This window comes from Mytilus californianus, unplaced genomic scaffold (genome assembly GCF_021869535.1).
Source record: "Mytilus californianus isolate M0D057914Y unplaced genomic scaffold, xbMytCali1.0.p SCAF_14, whole genome shotgun sequence".
Classification (NCBI taxonomy): Eukaryota; Metazoa; Mollusca; class Bivalvia; order Mytilida; family Mytilidae; genus Mytilus; species Mytilus californianus.
In genome coordinates, this window is record NW_026262626.1 from 18,815,616 (window position 1) to 18,833,540 (window position 17,925).

The following is a 17,925-nucleotide window of genomic DNA, read 5'->3' on the forward strand; positions in this document are numbered from 1 at the left end:
ATATATTGTTCTGATTCTGTTGCTCCTTCTTCTAAATCTTCACATTCTACTTTTTGTGTTCCTGGTGCTAAATTATCATACTGGTTCTTTTCAAGTTCAGCTTGTTCAAGAGCTTTGTCTAATTCCTGAGCATTTTGCTCATACTGTTTTGCCTTACTGTTAACAGTTCTATAAACAGTTTGGTACATCTGTTCAAAAGTCTCAAAATGTTTTTTTCAGATCTATCTTTTCATTTCTCCATGGATGGAATAACACCAGTCGTTCTCTGTAGAAATTTTCTGAATCTGCCTTCTTATTAAATCTAACATAGCAAATGACCTGTGAGGACTTTTTTTGCCTTATTGTGATGCCGTCTTTGAGTAAAACCTTGATTTTTCTGACTTCTTGATCATGTAACTTAATTTCATCATTTTCAGAATCACTGCTCTCTGTATCTTCCTCATATGTTTTATTTCGACCAGCATCTGCATCTATATTTTGGGGGAACTTGACTTCAAGTTGAGAGATATAATCAGAGAAACACCAGTTTTCAAGCGATTTAGGTCTTTTTGAGTAACGTTTGATGTCATTTCTATATGAAATTCCGATAAAGTCTGGAGACAATTTTTCTAATTCTGAATTCTTTTTAAGCAAAAAAGGCCTTTTGTCAGAGGGAGAAGTAATAATAAACCACATGCATATAGCTAGTTGCCTTTGTTAAAGGCATTTGTAATGTTAAATAGACTGCCTACTGTGCACTTGTTTCTACTGAGTTTGTGAAATAATTTCCAATATGTCTAACTTGACGTTTTAATTATAAGTCACCTTCTCTGGTTTCTATTTTTGCTTGCTCTAACAATGAACTCATTCCTTTTTGTGACTTACTTATGTAAGAAACAATATACATGACACAGGCATAGGGATCTAAAACAAATTGTAAGTCATGGTCAGCTTTCCAAGCTGATAAAATAATGTTCATGTATGGATTAACACGATTTTTACATGGCATTCTTTTAAGAAAATCTTTAAGCCCATTTAGGCTACTACGAACACACTAAATATACACCTTTTCGCTCATCTCTAAAATATTAATCAGAAATTCTTCAAATGTCAAGTCTGCAATGTTGTCTAATTCATTCAATGAGATGATTTTATCCTCAATTTTTTTGTAGACACTTTTATTCTTTTCTACATCCTCAACAAGTGGTTTCAAAATAACTGTTCTTTTCATTGGAGGCAATTGAAATCCAAAGCGGCAGATTGCATGTCCTTTTTTTTCTACATGTTTTTGAATGCTTGTGTGTCTGCAAACTTATCAAATCTTGGAATTCTTTTAACGTAGAGCAAGATACATGTTTGTCGATATATTTTATAATATCTTCATTTAAATCTTTGTTATATTGTGGTGCACCTTCAAGCCAAATCAATATGTGAATATGTTGAGAACCCCTCTGCTGATATTCTACTCTATATAAGTAGTCAATGACTTTTCCAATTGGATTATGCTCACTTTTCAGGACAATTTTGATGAACTGTTTGATCCGGTAATCAAAAAAGCCAGAACAGGTTACTGGATCTTTTTTGTACCAGTTTGGTTTTAGTATTCCAATTCATGTTTTCTAGTTCTTCATCACTATATTCTAATGCGTCATTCAGTTTTGCTAACATTCTGAGAAAATCCTTCCACTTTTTATCTGCAGATAACAATGAACCAAACCATGTTGGTAGACCTAACTGTCTAATCATAGCAAACAAATCTGTTTTACGTTTCTCAAGATAAACCGGAGAATTCCGAAGAGAGCGAAATAAAAAATATCCCTCATCAAGTCTGACAAGTTGATTAACTGTTGATGGATCTGATGACTGTATCTCATTGAAATTGATAAATGATTGAATTTTCTTTTCGTTTTAAATCTATACAAGTCATGCAACTTTTCATAATTCCTTTCAAAGATGCAAAACAAGAACTTTAGCCAACATTGCATCAGGATAATGAGAATCTGGGCCTGTGATAAAGTCTGGTTTTACAAGACAATAATACAGTTATTTCAAGGCAAGTAATTAAGACAATTTTTTCAACAGATTTTATTGTATAAACCCCAGTTTCTTGACATGTAAGAATATAAACAAACTCCAAAACGTGTATACATAAATCTTCACTTCTGTTCAGTGATAAAAAAAATATTTAAAAAAAATTGGATTTCATGATATTATTTTTTATTGTTATAAAACTGTTCTGCATTCACCTTCTTTATTAAAAATTCATAGAAAAGACTAACAACATTACAGTGATTTCTTTTAAGATGTTGATCAACATCGTGTCATCTTACCTTACAGGATAAACAGGAAGTCAATGTAAGTAGAAAATGATAAAGGAAAATCCGCGATCCCGAACTCAGAACCAATTTAACCCCCCCAAAAAAATTATATATATATATAATCAAATTCAAGATTACAAAAAAACAGCAAAAAGCATATACCAATTCAAAAGCAATAAGTCAATGTACTGGGTGTCTGTTTTGTCTAAATATTACTTCCCAAACAAATCTTGACAAATCTTGACCACTGTGCATTTTTTACCATTACCTGCCTACGTTTGTCTTACTTTGTTCATTATTTTTAGAGGAGAAGATTTATGACAATTATCAAACCTGATAAACAAATTGTGTAAAATTGATTTAAAAGGCCAATAACTCCTTAGTGTAAACATATTTTATTAATTAAATTCAAGTTAAATAATGTACACAATTTGGCATTTACATATTAATGCAATTGAATAATTAATAGGATCCGGAAACAAGCTGTTAACTTATATTAATCCGTTTCCTAATTCAAATAAGAACATTTCATATTGTAATACTCAAGGAGTAGAATGTATAAAATTAAACAATGTTACACTAGATGGAAAACGAAAAAAAAACATATAATAAGGTTGTGAACATAAGAAGAGAGAAAAAAAATCTGATACATCGGAAATACATTAATAAAGTGCATGTGTCTGAACGGACACAATGATTTAACTCCTTGAAAAGTCTAATGACAAGTTTGGTCTTTTGACTTATTTGTGGATATTACTATGCTGAAAATTTATGCTGTTCACAGTTTACCGTTATCTTGAATAATATTCAAGATAATAACCAAAAACCTGCCAAATTTCCTTAAAATTGTCAATTCAGCGGAAATTACCCCAATATGGGTCGTCTGATTTGTCTGAACATTTCAAGCCAGGTATAACTTAACCTTATAAACATTTTTACTTCTGATCATATTTGCTCTAAATGCTATGAAATTGAGATATAAGCCAAAAACGACATTTTACCCTATGTTCTATTTCTAGCCATGATGACAATACTTTTGGATCAAACACAAAATAAAACACAAAGTTTATACTTAATACCCTAAGAATCATTAAGCATAAGTTTGGCTGTAATTAGTTCAGTAGTTTCAGATAAGAAGATTTTTAAAAGTTAACAACATGACGAACAAATTGTGTAAAATTGTCTTTGAAGACCAATAACTCCTTAAGGGGTCAATTAATAATTTCAGTCACTTGACTTATTTGAAGATCTTACTTTGCTGAACATTTTTGCTTTTTACAGTTTATCTTTATCTATAAAAATATTAAAGATAAGAACTAAAAACTGCAATATTTCCCAAAGATTATCAATTCAGGGTAAATAACCCAAAATCAGTTGTCCGACTTGTCTGATAATTTTGTGACAGGTAGATCTTGACCTAATGAACACTTTAACACCTTTCAGATTTGCTGTAAATGCTTAAGTTTCTGAGAAATAAGCCAAAATCTGCATTTTACCCCTATGTTCTATTTCCAGCCACGGCAGCCATGTTTTTGACGAAACTCATAATAAAACACGAAATTTATACTAGATACCATAAGGATCATTTTATTTAAGTTTGGTTGAAATTGGTTCAGCAGTTTCAGAGAAGAATTTTTTTTTAAGTTAACAAACATGATGAACAAATTGTGTAAAATTGTCTTTAAAGGTCAATAACTCCTTAAGGGGTCAATTGACATTTTGGTCATATGGAACTTATTTGGAGATCTTTCTTTGCTGAACATTTTTGCTGTTTACAGTTTATCTTTATCTATAATAATATTAAAGTTAATAACCAAAAATTGCAAAATTTCCTTAAAATTACCAATTTAGTGGCAGCAACCCAAAAATAGGTTGTTAGATTCATTTGAAAATTTCAGACCTGATCGAACTTGACCTAATGAACACCTTTACCCCATGTCAGATTTGCTCTAAATGCGTTAGTTTTTGAAATATAAGCCAAAAACTACATTTTACCCATTATGTTCTATTTTTAGCCATGGTGGCCATGTTTTTTGATGAAACAGAAAATAAAACACAACTTTATTCTAGATACCCTAAGGATCATTTAGTTTAAGTTTGGTTGGAATTGGTTCAGTACAGATGGGTGCTCTCCTAACCTGTACAAAAGTTAACTTTGAGCAGAATTGTTGACTGCTTTTCAAGTTAACTTTGGAAATTTTAAGCAGACAAGCAAGTTAACTTTGTCGTTGGTAGACCAGACCTAAGGTCTGCTTTTTATGACTGCTGCAGACCTATTGACAGGTCTGCTCCAGACCAGACCTGGGGACAAGTCTGCTTTTGACCAGTCCTGAGGACAGGTCTGCCCCAGACCAGACCTGTGGACAGGTCTGCACCAGACTAGACCTGTGGACAGGTCTGCTCCTGACCAGACCTGTGGACAAGTCTGCTATTGACCAGACCTGGGAACAGGTCTTTTGACAGATTACCGTGTTTAAGACTTTTGATTTTAATATGTAAACAATAATCGCATTGTTCTTTTTTCCCAGCATACTGCAAATTTCTTTACTCGTTAGACTCTATCGATATTATACACATTAAATTTTTTTTTTTTTCATTTCATATTCTTATATACATTAAACAATGGCTATAAAATTTACACTTGTGATCACATGCAGCTATCATTAAAGAAAGGAAAGTTTTTATTTAATTAGAAGGCGGATAGAAAGGTTATCCAACGCATCGGAACAATATTTTTATGTCATGGGATATCAACATCATTGTCGACGTTGCTTCGTTCCCCATATTTTACAGTCTCTTCCTAAATTTAACATTATGCATTACATGGATATTTTATCGTAATTCACCTTGTTTGCATTGGATTGACGATTCTGCTTCCGACAAAATATTCTAACGAAAATTGTACAGTGTCCGGATACATAAGGTGTTGAATAATTATGAACAAATTAATCTCGTCAGTTTCGTCAGATTTGTCTTTACCGATTAAAAATGATGATATGGGACTTCCAAAAAATATACTCGTTGTGCACATGCAGTATACTATTCCCAGAAGAGAACTTCTTATACTTTTCATTATAAAGTAAAAATGAAATCAGACATGTCAGTGTTGGATGATACTGTCAAATAGTTTTGTTATACACACCATCCTGAACTACTAACTTTAGTGATGGTCTTATATTATGAATACAGAGATGAAATGATGACAATCTAAATTGATGCGGAAAAGATAGTGCATTTATTGTTTTCCAATATTGCTTTCATTTGTATTACAACGTATAATACAATACATCCTGACAATAAAAAAAACTTCTGATTAATAAATATAATGCAGCCATATAGATTTACATACTAAAGTGCAAATATGGTCAGTTTTAGTTGATACGGTCAAAAAAATTTGATATACCAGTCAGCCGGAGGTATCAAAAGTACTGAAATTGTGTTACATATCAATATATTGAACAACAGGAGGACATGCTGGCACTCTAACTTTATGCGGACAAAAATTTTTTTTCATTGTGTTCCAATATAACTGTCATTTGTATTATACATTAAATCCTGACATAAAAATATTACTGAATTATTATGCGGCTATAAAGATTTACATAATAAAGTGCAAATATGGTCAGTTTTGGTTGATACGGTCTAATAATTTTGCTATACAAGTCAGCCTGGGGTATCAAAACTACTGAAATCTAGTCACGTATCAGTATAATTGACATGATGGCACTCTAAATTTATGCTGACAAAAATTTGTAGTTGTTGTGTTCCAATATTGGTGTCATTTGTATTATACATTAAATCCTGACATAAAAATAGTTGCTGATTTACTATGCGGCTATATAGATTTACAAAATAAAGTGCAAATATGGTCAGCTTTTGTTAATGCGGTCAAATAATTTTGTTATAGGAGTCAGCCTGAGGTATCAAAACTACTGAAATTTTGTTGCGAGACAATATTTTGATTAAAAAGAGGACATGCTGGCAATCTAGATTGATACAGACAAAATTTTGCATTCACATTATGTTCCAATGTTGCTGTCATTTGTATTATACAATACATTCTGACATAAAATATTATTGAATTATTATGCGGCTATATAGATTTACATGATAAAGTGCAAAATTATGGTAAGTTTTGGTTGATACGGTCAAATAATTTCGCTATACGAGTCAGCCTGGGGTATCAAAACTACTAAAATTGTGTTTCGTATCAATATATTGAACAAAAGGAGGACATGCTGGCACTCTAAATTTATGTGGACAAAAATTTGTAGTTGTTGTGTTCCAATATTGCTGTCATTTGTATTATACATTAAATCCTGACATAAAAATAGTTGCTGATTTACTATGCGGCTATATAGATTTACAAAATTAAGTGCAAATATGGTCAGTTTTGGTTGATGCGGTCAAATAATTTTGTAATAGGAGTCAGCCTGAGGTATCAAAACTACTGAAATTTTGTTGCGAGACAATATTTTGATTAAAAAGAGGACATGCTGGGAATCCAGATTTATACGGACAAAATTTTGTATTCACATTATGTTCCAATATTGCTGTCATTTATATAAAACATTCATTCTTGACATAAAATTATTACTGAATTATTATGCAGCTATATAGATTTACATAATAATGTGCAAATATGGTCAGTTTAAGTTGATGCGGTCAAATATTTTTGCTTTACCAGTCAGCCTGGGGTATCAAAACTACTTAAATTTAGTTATGTATCAATATATCATGTATATTGAACAAAAGGAGGACATGTTGGCACTCTAAATATATGTGGACAAAAATTTGTAGTTGCTGTGTTCCAATATTGCTGTCATTTGTATTATACATTAAATCCTGACATAAAAATAGTTGCTGATTTACTATGCGGCTATATAGATTTCCAAAATTAAGTGCAAATATAGTCAGTTTTGGTTGATGCGGTCAAATAATTTTGTTATATGAGTCAGCCTGAGGTATCAAAACTACCGAAATTTTGTTGCGAGACAATATTTTGATTAAAAAGAGGACATGCTGGCCATCTAGATTTATACGGACAAAATTTTGTATTCACATTATGTTCCGATATTGCTATCATTTGTATTATACAATACATCCTGACATAAAATATTACTGAATTATAATGCGGCTATATAGATTTACATGATAAAGTGCAAAAATGGTAAGTTTGGGTTGATACTGTAAAATAATTTTGCTATACGAGTCAGCCTGGGGTATCAAATCTACTGAAAGTTTGTTACGTAACAATATTTTTAACAAAAGGGAGGACATGCTGGCACTCTAAATTTATGCGGACAAAAATTGGTAGTTGTTGTGTTCCAATATTGTTGTCATTTGTATTATACATTAAATCTTGACATACAAATAGTTGCTGATTTACTATGCGGATATAAAGATTTACAAAATAAAGTGCAAATATAGTCAGTTTTGGTTGATGCAGTCAATTTTTTTTGTTATAGGAGTCAGCCTGAGGTATCAAAACTACTGAAATTTTGTTGCGAGACAATATTTTGATTAAAAAGAGGACATGCTGGCCATCTAGATTTATACGGACAAAATTTTGTATTCACATTATGTTCCAATATTGCTGTCATTTGTATTATACAATACATCCTGACATAAAATATTACTGAATTATTATTTGACTATATAGATTTACATGCTAAAGTGCAAATATGGTAAGTTTTGGTTGATACGATCAAATAATTTTTACTATACGAGTCAGCCTGGGGTATCAAAACTACTGAAATTTTGTTACGTATCAATATATATTGAACACAAGGAGGACATGCTGGCACTCTAAATTTATGCGGGTAAAATTTTGTAGTTGTTGTGTTCCAATATTGCTGTCATTTGTATTATACCTTCTATCTCGACTTAAAAATATTTCTGAATTACTATGCGGCTATATAGATTTACATTATAAAGTGCAAATATGACTTCAAATATGGTTAATACGATTTAAAGAATTTTATATGTATTGGAATATATATTAAGCTCGTTAGCATTGTAACCATTATCGTTTTTTTAATATATAGAAAGGCAGATCACGAATAAATTTGTATATAAATAAGCAAAGTTTTATGCGTACTTTATTTACAAATAGATATAAGAATGAGTGCCAATGAGACAACTCCCCATCCAAGTCAAAATTTATAAAAGTTAACCATTATAGGTCAAAATACGGCCTTCAACACGGAGCTATATGTATTTAATCTTGTTTATATCACAGAAGTATTAAATTGACTTTATTTTTCTATGTTAATACCAAGAAACAAAGACATTAAAAAATATTAAAAATATTATTGTTGATGTAGAGCGGCCCTGGTTACATGTTAACTTAGTGTTGAGCAGACCAGACCAAAAGTTAACTTGAGATCAGGTCTGGTTCGATCGGAGTTGTCAAAATCAAAGTTAACTTGTGTTAACTTATGGCAGAACTGGTTTTGAAGTTAACTTATATCAATAGCGGCAGACATAAAAACAGTCCTAGGACCAAGTCCGCTTTTCAAGTTAACTAGATTGTGGTCCTAGGACTGGTCAGAGCAGTCCTAAATCCTGTCACAGGTTAACTTTGACCAGTCCAAATGACTGGTTATCAAGTTAACTTGCTGTACAGGTTAGGACTGCACCCATCTGTAGTTTCAGAGGAGAAGATGTTTGAAATAGTTTACACCAGACGGACGACGACGGACGCCCAGTGATGACAAAAGCTCACATTTCCTTCGGAAAGGTAAGCTAAATAGTTGCAAGAAAAGTAAGCTTTTAAATAAAATGCATTAAAAATTGAATCGAGATTATTATTCCTTTCAAAGCATCATAACATATATAGTGCAGCGGCTACAAGCATATTTCACATGAATTGTGCACATCCTGCTACATGCATGAAATTTGGCATAGACCTTCCTCAACTATTACTCTTTTATTTCAGATAGGAAGGTATTTGAAAAAAATGTCTCACTTCCGGTAAAATTCAGAATGGCGGACATCATACCTAAATCAGCCCAATATCGATGGCTAGTATGTGAAAAGGTGTTATTATCATGCTACTATCATAATATTTTGTACACACCTTTGTTGTGTACTACTCTTGGATATATTATATAGATTAGATGTCTTCAAAAACCCTACTTTTTGTAAAATCCAACATGGCGGACATTCTACTAGAATAAGCTTATTTTTTAGGGAGGTAATTGAAATGTGTTTTAACGTATTGCTACTATCATTACATTGTGCAGGAACCTTTCTTTTGTGCTTCTCATGGATGCAATGTATAAGACATATGTCTTTAAAACACTTACTTGCGGTAATATCCAAAATGGCGGACATAGAAATATCAAATTTTTACTTTAATATTCAACTTTTTTCAAAATGTAAAGAAAATGGTTTTTTTTGTGCTGGTCCTTAAACTTTTGGCTTTAAGTTATTATCAAAACCACTTATTCTATTCTGTTGTAAATGTTTGAATACAAAGTTAACACTTCCGGTAAAAAAATATCAAAGATGAGTCCTCAATCCATATCTTCTATGTAGAGTTTTGGATAGATTGATTAAAACAAAATAAAATCACTAATAAAAGTACTAAAACATTTTTAAAATTACTACTATGTGGCCAAAAATACATATTTATTCACAGTCACTACTACATGCACACAAAGCAGTGCACGGGAGACCCGATTTTCCACATTAACAACGACCACGGCATCCTTTCTTACATCCACAATGTACAAGCTTCTGACAAAATGATGAGGCCTCAGAAACAGTTTTTTTTAAAGTGATCCTCTTTGTCCCTTCGCCATCCATTAGCGCCTGGACTGGGTAGCATAAGAGCCAATTCCAAGCACGTCCCCCTAAACACCTGCCTTAGTATATTGCACGTTTAATATGCTGGAAAAGACTAGACCAAATTGAGGGAATAGCCTCAATTAGCTTTCCCTTTTGCGCAAAAAGTTATTTTCTTGCTTCGTTAACCATGTTAACCCCATCTGATAAGTTTGTGCGATCTTACAGTTAAACCCCGGTGATTTAGGCTGATCAGTTATCATTCCTTATTTTAAAGTCACATCTTCAAATGCCATCAATGTCTCCCACCCAGTCTTTTTTCCTTTTCAAGCGAACATAGAACCGTATCACAACCGGTTAAGGCATGGATCACAATAAGTCTGTGTGATCACTCATTGCCTAGTGCATTTGAAAGGTCATTAATAGATATTTATCCAAAGCTTTTTGCCCTCCCAAACCCAATCCATAGTTCGTATACCCCTATGTCACGGAATAGCAAAATAGTAATGACAGCATTATCAATAACAACTGTTCGAATCATGACTCGTTTTAATTCGTGTTTCATTGCATCAAACACATGCACCACGATTCTAGTGTCAGCCTCTTAATGCGAACATGGTCCTAAACTCGAAATACTTCACGTGGTGGATAAGATAGAATATCTTGAGCATTTGTTGCTACAACTACCATACGCATCCAAGACTTCAACCACTCCTGTAACAGTTTTAAGGTATTTTTTGAGGTAAGGACATAATACCCTATCAGCATACTCGTTATGAAACACCTTGAAACTGTAACAACAGTGGATGTAGTCTCGGATGCGTACATAGACAGTACCGGTAGTTTACAGGCTGCTACAAGAAGAAAGAGCTACATTTAGGGGAAAGGGAACACACAGGCGACTCCAGGGTCAAAACAAATTCCTCAAAATTGACAAAGTTTTCTGAGAGATGACGACAATAAGAAAGAACTTTTTAATTTTCATTCACAGCAGATTGCTCAATAGATTTTGAGAAAAAGGTAGTTGTAGCAACAAATGCTGAGGATGTTCTATGTTATCCACCACATGATTATGTTTCAAGTTTAGCACCATGTTCACATGAAAAGACTGACACTAAAATCAAGATGCATGTGTCTGATGCAGTGAAACACAGACTTAACTGAGTCATGACTCGAACAGTCGATACTGATGTTGTTGTCATTGCTGTTTCGCTATTCCGTGACATAGGAGCAGACGAACTTTGGTTTGCATATGGAAGTGACAAGCTTTAGATATATATATATATATCCATGACCTTTCAAATGCACTAGGCATTAAGAGATTACACGTTTGCTGGAAAAGGAACTGCGTGGGTGACATGGATGGCATTTGAAGATGTGACTTTATCATTTAGAATGATGATTGATCAGCCAACATCACCAGATATGGATTTGATAATGTCATTGATAAAACGATACGTGGTTTTGTTGTAATATCGAACAAATTTATCAGATGGGGTTAACGAAGCAAGAAAACATGTGTTTTTGGAAGAGGAAAGACTTATTGAGGCTATTCCCACGACTCGGTCTAGTCTTTTTCAGCATGTAAAACGTGCAATATACCATGGCGGGTTTGAATGAGTAAAAAGCTTTGAATTGGTTTCAATGCTAACTAGTCCAGACGTTTATGAATGGCGAAGGGAAAAATATAATCCATGGGAACCCTTTTGGACAACTCTTTGTGAGGCCTCTTCATCTTATCAGGATCTTGAACATTGGATGTAAAAAAACAATATCACGGTCTTTGTAAATGTGGAAAATCAGCTCTCCGATTGTGAATAAACATGTATTTGCGGCCATAGATTAGTAATTCAAAAGATGTTTTGGTACTTAAGTGATTTTATTTTGTTTTAATCAATCTATCCAAAACTCTACACCGAAGATATGGATTGAAGACTCATCTTTGAAATTTACGCCCTATTGGTTTTTTTACCTGAAGTGTTAACTTTGTATTAAAACATTTACAGTTGAATAGAATTAGTGGTTTTGAGGATGACTTAAAGCCAAAAATTAAATGACCAGCACAAAAAAAAACATTTTCTTTACATTTTGAAAAACATTTAATATTAAAATAAAAATTTGATATTTCTATGTCCGCCATATTGGATATCACCGGAAGTAGGGGTTTTAAAGACATATGTCCTATAAATTGTATCCATGAGAAGCACCAAAGAAAGGTTCCTGCACAATATAATGCTAGAAGCAATACTTTAAAACACATTTCAATTACCCTCCCTAAAATTAAGCTTATTTTAGTACAATGTCCGCCATGTTCTATTTTACCGGAAAAAGGGTTTTTGACGACATCTAATCTATATAATATATCCAAAGGTAGTATACAACAAAGGTTTGTACCAAATATTATGACAGTAGCTTGATAATAACACCTTTTCACATACTAGCCATCGATATTGGGCTGATTTAAGTATGATGTCCGTCATTTTGTATTTTGCCGGAAGTGAGAATTTTTTTTCAAATGCCTCCCTATCTGATATAAAAGAGTAATAGTTGAGGAAGGTCTATACCAAATTTCATGCTTGTAGCAGGATGTGCACAATTTTTCACAAAGCCGCCGTTCAAATACTGCAATGCATTTGCTAATTCTAGATGCAGGTCACAATATTCAGTTACATAGTATTTGTTGTATAATAAAAAAAATAAAAAGTGAGTATATATAATGAGTATAAATAAACCGGAGTTAACGGAAAAAAGTATAAAAACAGAAGCGACATTAAACATTCACAAGACGAAAGAAAGGTAACCGACAATGCCATGGCAAAAACAAAAGAAAAATGATGAATAGACAAAACACCACATAAAAAAAACTATCGACTGAGCAATACGAACCCCACCAAAAAAATCATGGGTGATCTTAGATACTCCGGAAGGGTAAGCAAACCCTACTCCACATTTGGCAAAATGATGTTTAAACATTGCTTCTAGTAATATATGTTATTATGTATTCCATCCTTCATAGGAAGTAAGTGTTCTATTTGATACGATATTCAAAACCTTGCGTGTCCTATTAGTATTGCCTTGAGAGATTTTTGCTGATAACAAGTTTCATTTCAGTAAAAAAAAAAAACTTTTTTGGTGATATATTAAAATAAACGTTACCTTGTATTTGAAAGTGAGAGTCCTTTGCTTTTCAATATTTTGTCAAGTAAACCTTCATAGTTTTTAGCTGGCCACCTACTTGTATGAATTGTTTTGATGTGCTGTTTTTCACTACAATATAAAAAATAGGATTAATTTGTAACAACAAAAGATAAGTAGGAATATCCGCAACACGAAAAACACTTAGAAAGGACGTCGTGTGTTTGTCACTCCCTATTGTCCTGCACATCAATGTAGATTATACCAACTCATCGAGTGATATACTATATTTTTCCATTGGAGATAATAAAATTTTCAAATTTACATATTTATAATTTAACAGTCGATAGTGGAGGAATATCGAATAACACAAAATTCGGTGGTAGAATTTATTTCTCAAATCATTTTTTGACGATACGTAGGGCAAACTTTATCGTTTTTTCAATGATCTGCGATAAGATGGCTTCGTCGCCTTTTTTCTTGACGTCGAAATCACAAAATCAGAGGAAAGCAAGAAAATGTGACATCATAATCAACTGAAATCATACAAACCACATGTAAATAATAAAATACATGAACAGGTCGGGAAAAGTATACATGTGCTAAGAAATAGAGAAAAGTAAATATATAAAAGAAAATATTTATCCAACAAGATACATTAGTAATTAAAAAAATCGGATTAAACAAGTAGGATTAAAAGAACAGCTTTCAATTAAACATGCATATTTAAAGGTAAAATAATAATATCCTTTGATTGATTGACATTGATGGTAACATTTGGTAGAAAATCTCTTACTTACCTGCACGGAGTGTTGCAATTACATCCGGTCACGTTTCTACGAACAGCTAATATGCAGGCGGTGGCTACAAAAAACCAATGTCTTTTTCATTTTAAGAGAAGCTAAATTAATATATTTATTCTTTTAGATACTCTAGTCTTTCAATTTAAAGCTCAGCTCAATTATTTTTTAAACATTTCATGTAAATTAATTATCAAGTACAAATGTGCATAGAAAGGAAAATCTAACACCTTGCCAAAAAAAAAACAAAAAAAAAAACAGTGAACCAAAAAAGCCATACCAATCACAAAGCCGACATTGGCAACTTCGAAAAGAACATAAATTATTAAGACCTACGTCATTTGGTTTCTGGTGGTTAACTGTCCCTTTGCCAATCATACCGCATCTTCTTATTTTTATAGAAGTGTATATGTATGTGTCACAATACAATGGAAATTACATTGCATGTTCTGTAAACTCAAATAATTTAATAGTTCTGCGGAATTTAGTCGTTTCAATTCGTTTAACAGCTTCATTGAACATAAGAAATGTCGTCGATATCACAATTATCAACGAAAGAAATATATCTGAAATTGGATAGAGCAACTACCGCAGTCATTTTCAAGCTTTTTTTTGGGTAACTTTGCAAGATCCATGCGAACAGCAAATGTTTTGTTTCCTTTATTAAGTATACTAAAGAAGAAACCATTAAAATGTTTAAAAGCACTAACCACTCCCCCTAGTAAAAAGAAAAACAATATAAAGACAAGACATCAAAATAAAGGTGAAGGCTAAACATAAAACTCTAAACTACTTAAGATCAACTTTACCTAATGCAGTTGCGACCTTTGTTCTTAAAAAGAAATACGTAAATTTTACTTGGACATTTACAGACCAAATTAGTCATAAAAATCATGCCTGTTCCAAATCACTATATAACTAGCTATTGGGTGGGTAAAACCTCGAGGGAAAATAGTTCACTAGCAGCGGAAATAACCCAGTTGTATAACTAACAAATGGTATGATTTCCATGCTGAATCCCGTGTTTTTGGATAAGCCGCTAAAGCCTATAGACGAAACAGAACAAAGTCACGAAAAGGCAAAACGTGAAAAACAAACAAAAAGAAACAAATGTGACAATGTGTTTACGCGTTTTTAGATAATATATAAAAAACAAAAGTCAATTGAGTCAGTAACTGGTGTTATATTGACACATGAAGGATGGTTTTTCCCTATGATTCCCAGAGATAATGTTCAAAGTTCCGGTTTCAGGCTAATTAGAAGGACATAATGTTTCAATATGGATGGGTTCTTAATTTGCCTATAAACGATTGCTTGAGGGGAAAGTTTCATTCTATTTTTTTCAAGATACTGGATCAAGTTAGGTCTCTTTGTCTTTGAATTATGTACCGTTAACTTTAACAGAAATTAAAGTATTCACAATTATCAAAATTTAACAGCTATACACGTTCCGTTGCATTTGAATGTTTGCGAGCATGATACGCAACAAACTGGTTTCATTATAACCAAGTCTCGCAATTACAAGGCTTTTTATTGTTGAATGTCCTCAAAATGTTTTATTTACACTTAGTTTGTATAAGCCCTGAGTTCGTGAACCAGATGGTGTACGGTAAAAAATTTGAATGAACCAATCAAAACGTTTATTAAAAGTTATAATCAGGTCGAATTGTAAACAGTACATGACAAAGCAGAAGTGTATGATTCTACTTTATGAAATCATGACTTCGTTGTGTTGACTGGGTTACTACATGGATAGCATCTAGGTAGAACTTTGCCTTTGACGAAACGTGACACAGACTTCTCAAAGGATGAAACTGGACACTGAACATCTTCACTTGACAAGAGCCTCAGGTGGAAGCTTAAGAAGTCGGATTAAATCCTCTGACATTGTACGAAACAATTTACATCGACGGAATGGGACACGAAACATTCTCAATAGACAGAACGTATGTTGTAGTAGACGAATACATGGAATACTTGCACTGAATTCCTTGAATAGCACCCGTTTGTTCATGCTCTTGTATTCGTTGTTCCATAGATAGCTAACTTTGGTTTATACTGTAAATTCAGAAATTATTGCGATGTTTTTATTATAGCGAAAAATGCGACAGGGTTATAATCGCAATAATTTAAACTCGTATTTTGAAATTTTTGTATATGAATTAAACAGGATTTTCCTCTATATCGCAAAAATTATAATCGCATTTTAGTCTAAAATGACAAAATCGCAATAATAAATGAACGCGAAAATTTCTGAATTTACAGTAGATTGCAGCCGAGATTAAAACTCGTGAAATTTGGTGACCCATATTCAATTTAATAACTGGACATATAAAATGTTACCATGACGTGTTCTGTTAAATAGAACATTGCGTTCCTTAATTCGCTACCGATCCGTTTTCCGCTTTAAAAGCCAATGCATTTCCTCTTCGAGTTTCCTCCACGTATATTGCATCGACCTTATTGTGAACAGGCAAAACACATATATATCCGAGTTTTGGTTCAAAACTTTTTTAGAAATGTGTCAAGAAGACAGTTACCCTTTTTGTTCGGCAACACGTTTCCTCATTCTTTCTTGAGAAACCACAACGCAATATGTCATGTTTATTACTTTATATACGAAGCTAGGAAAACTTTCAGGAAGCCATTTTGTATATTTAGTCTTCCAGCAACCTTTTTGTTTGAGTTACTGGTTTTCAAATTAACCGAATGATGCCTTGCTTCTTGTATGTCACAGTCGGCAAATCTTTAAAATATTTAACAAGCTCTACAAAGTTTAAGACAGTGCATCGAGAATTGTATGCTATTTACGCTCATTGATGAGGACATTGCCCTGTACAATAACAGGTTTCTCTTCGAACATAAAATGTTTGAATTTTATAAGTGAAATATGCGAACTTTTAGACAAAATCCTCGTATCTTTTAAGAAAATGGGCGTTTCTGGACATAACTATATATGTGTAGTTCATTTTAATTGTCTGAATAAGTTTTTATAGAACGCAAAAATTACCCTCTTGGGTGGTTATAATCGCGAGCTTATATAGCTGATTTTTGTTCTTCATTGGGAGACGAATTATCATTGTGTATTTATTTATCTTTTAGTTTTTATTGCCGGGGTACAATGTTATGCACGACACATATAAAGGTAGCATCACTTTCAACTATAGATTAAATTATTTACAGTTTTATTCCTGAGGGATGATAATACATCTGATATGAAAAATGACATGTTATGATCTTTTTATCATATGTTTCAACAATGGAGAAAAATAACAGTTTAATATATTGATTCTTTTAAGTGGTTCGGGGTTCTCAAATAGAAGTTCAAAAAGTGAAAAGTTTACAATGACGGAAGCCAAATGAAATACATCCGATATGAAATCTTATATCATATGCCTCAACAAAAGAATATATTTTTATATTCACGATAAAAAGATCAACAAAACAAAATGAACATTGTTTGGAAAAGGTCAACATTTGTAAAGTTTATATATAAAAGATAAACAAATAGGAAAGATATTTTCAAGGTTCAATCGTCATGAACATGCATGAAATATTTGCCACTAGATGTTAAGCAATCAATAATCATCCAAGATTCGAATATTTCTTATTTCAATGCTATGAATTGCAAAACTAAAATTTTAAATCATTCTTGGAGTGAGTTTCTTAACTGATTACATTTACATATTTTTTTTCATTTACGATCCATACCGTAATTTGCACAGATAGTCGTCTCAGTAAACATGCTCTGCAGACATTGGCACTTTTCTTTTATATTCCTTTCGACACAATCCTCGAAACAGGCCTACATACAAGATAAATACGTCATAGAATTAAAGAATAAACAATTCTTGTCTGAACACTTCAAAAGGATTTTTATATTAGAGTTATTAAATTTTCTT

At 32.5% G+C, this 17,925-nt stretch overlaps 1 protein-coding gene across 1 annotated transcript in view; it reads right to left on the bottom strand.

Annotated features, from left to right (window-relative positions):
• Positions 1–17,925, bottom strand: part of LOC127724331 (acid-sensing ion channel 2-like) — a 58,395-nt gene that overhangs the window by 15,170 nt on the left and 25,300 nt on the right. The window contains exons 9-11 of the mRNA XM_052231265.1: positions 17,735–17,828; positions 14,024–14,087; positions 13,245–13,355 (exon numbers count right to left, since the gene is read on the bottom strand). Of these exons, the coding sequence (XP_052087225.1) occupies positions 13,245–13,355; positions 14,024–14,087; positions 17,735–17,828 (269 nt within the window). The remainder of the gene's footprint in view (positions 1–13,244; positions 13,356–14,023; positions 14,088–17,734; positions 17,829–17,925) is intronic.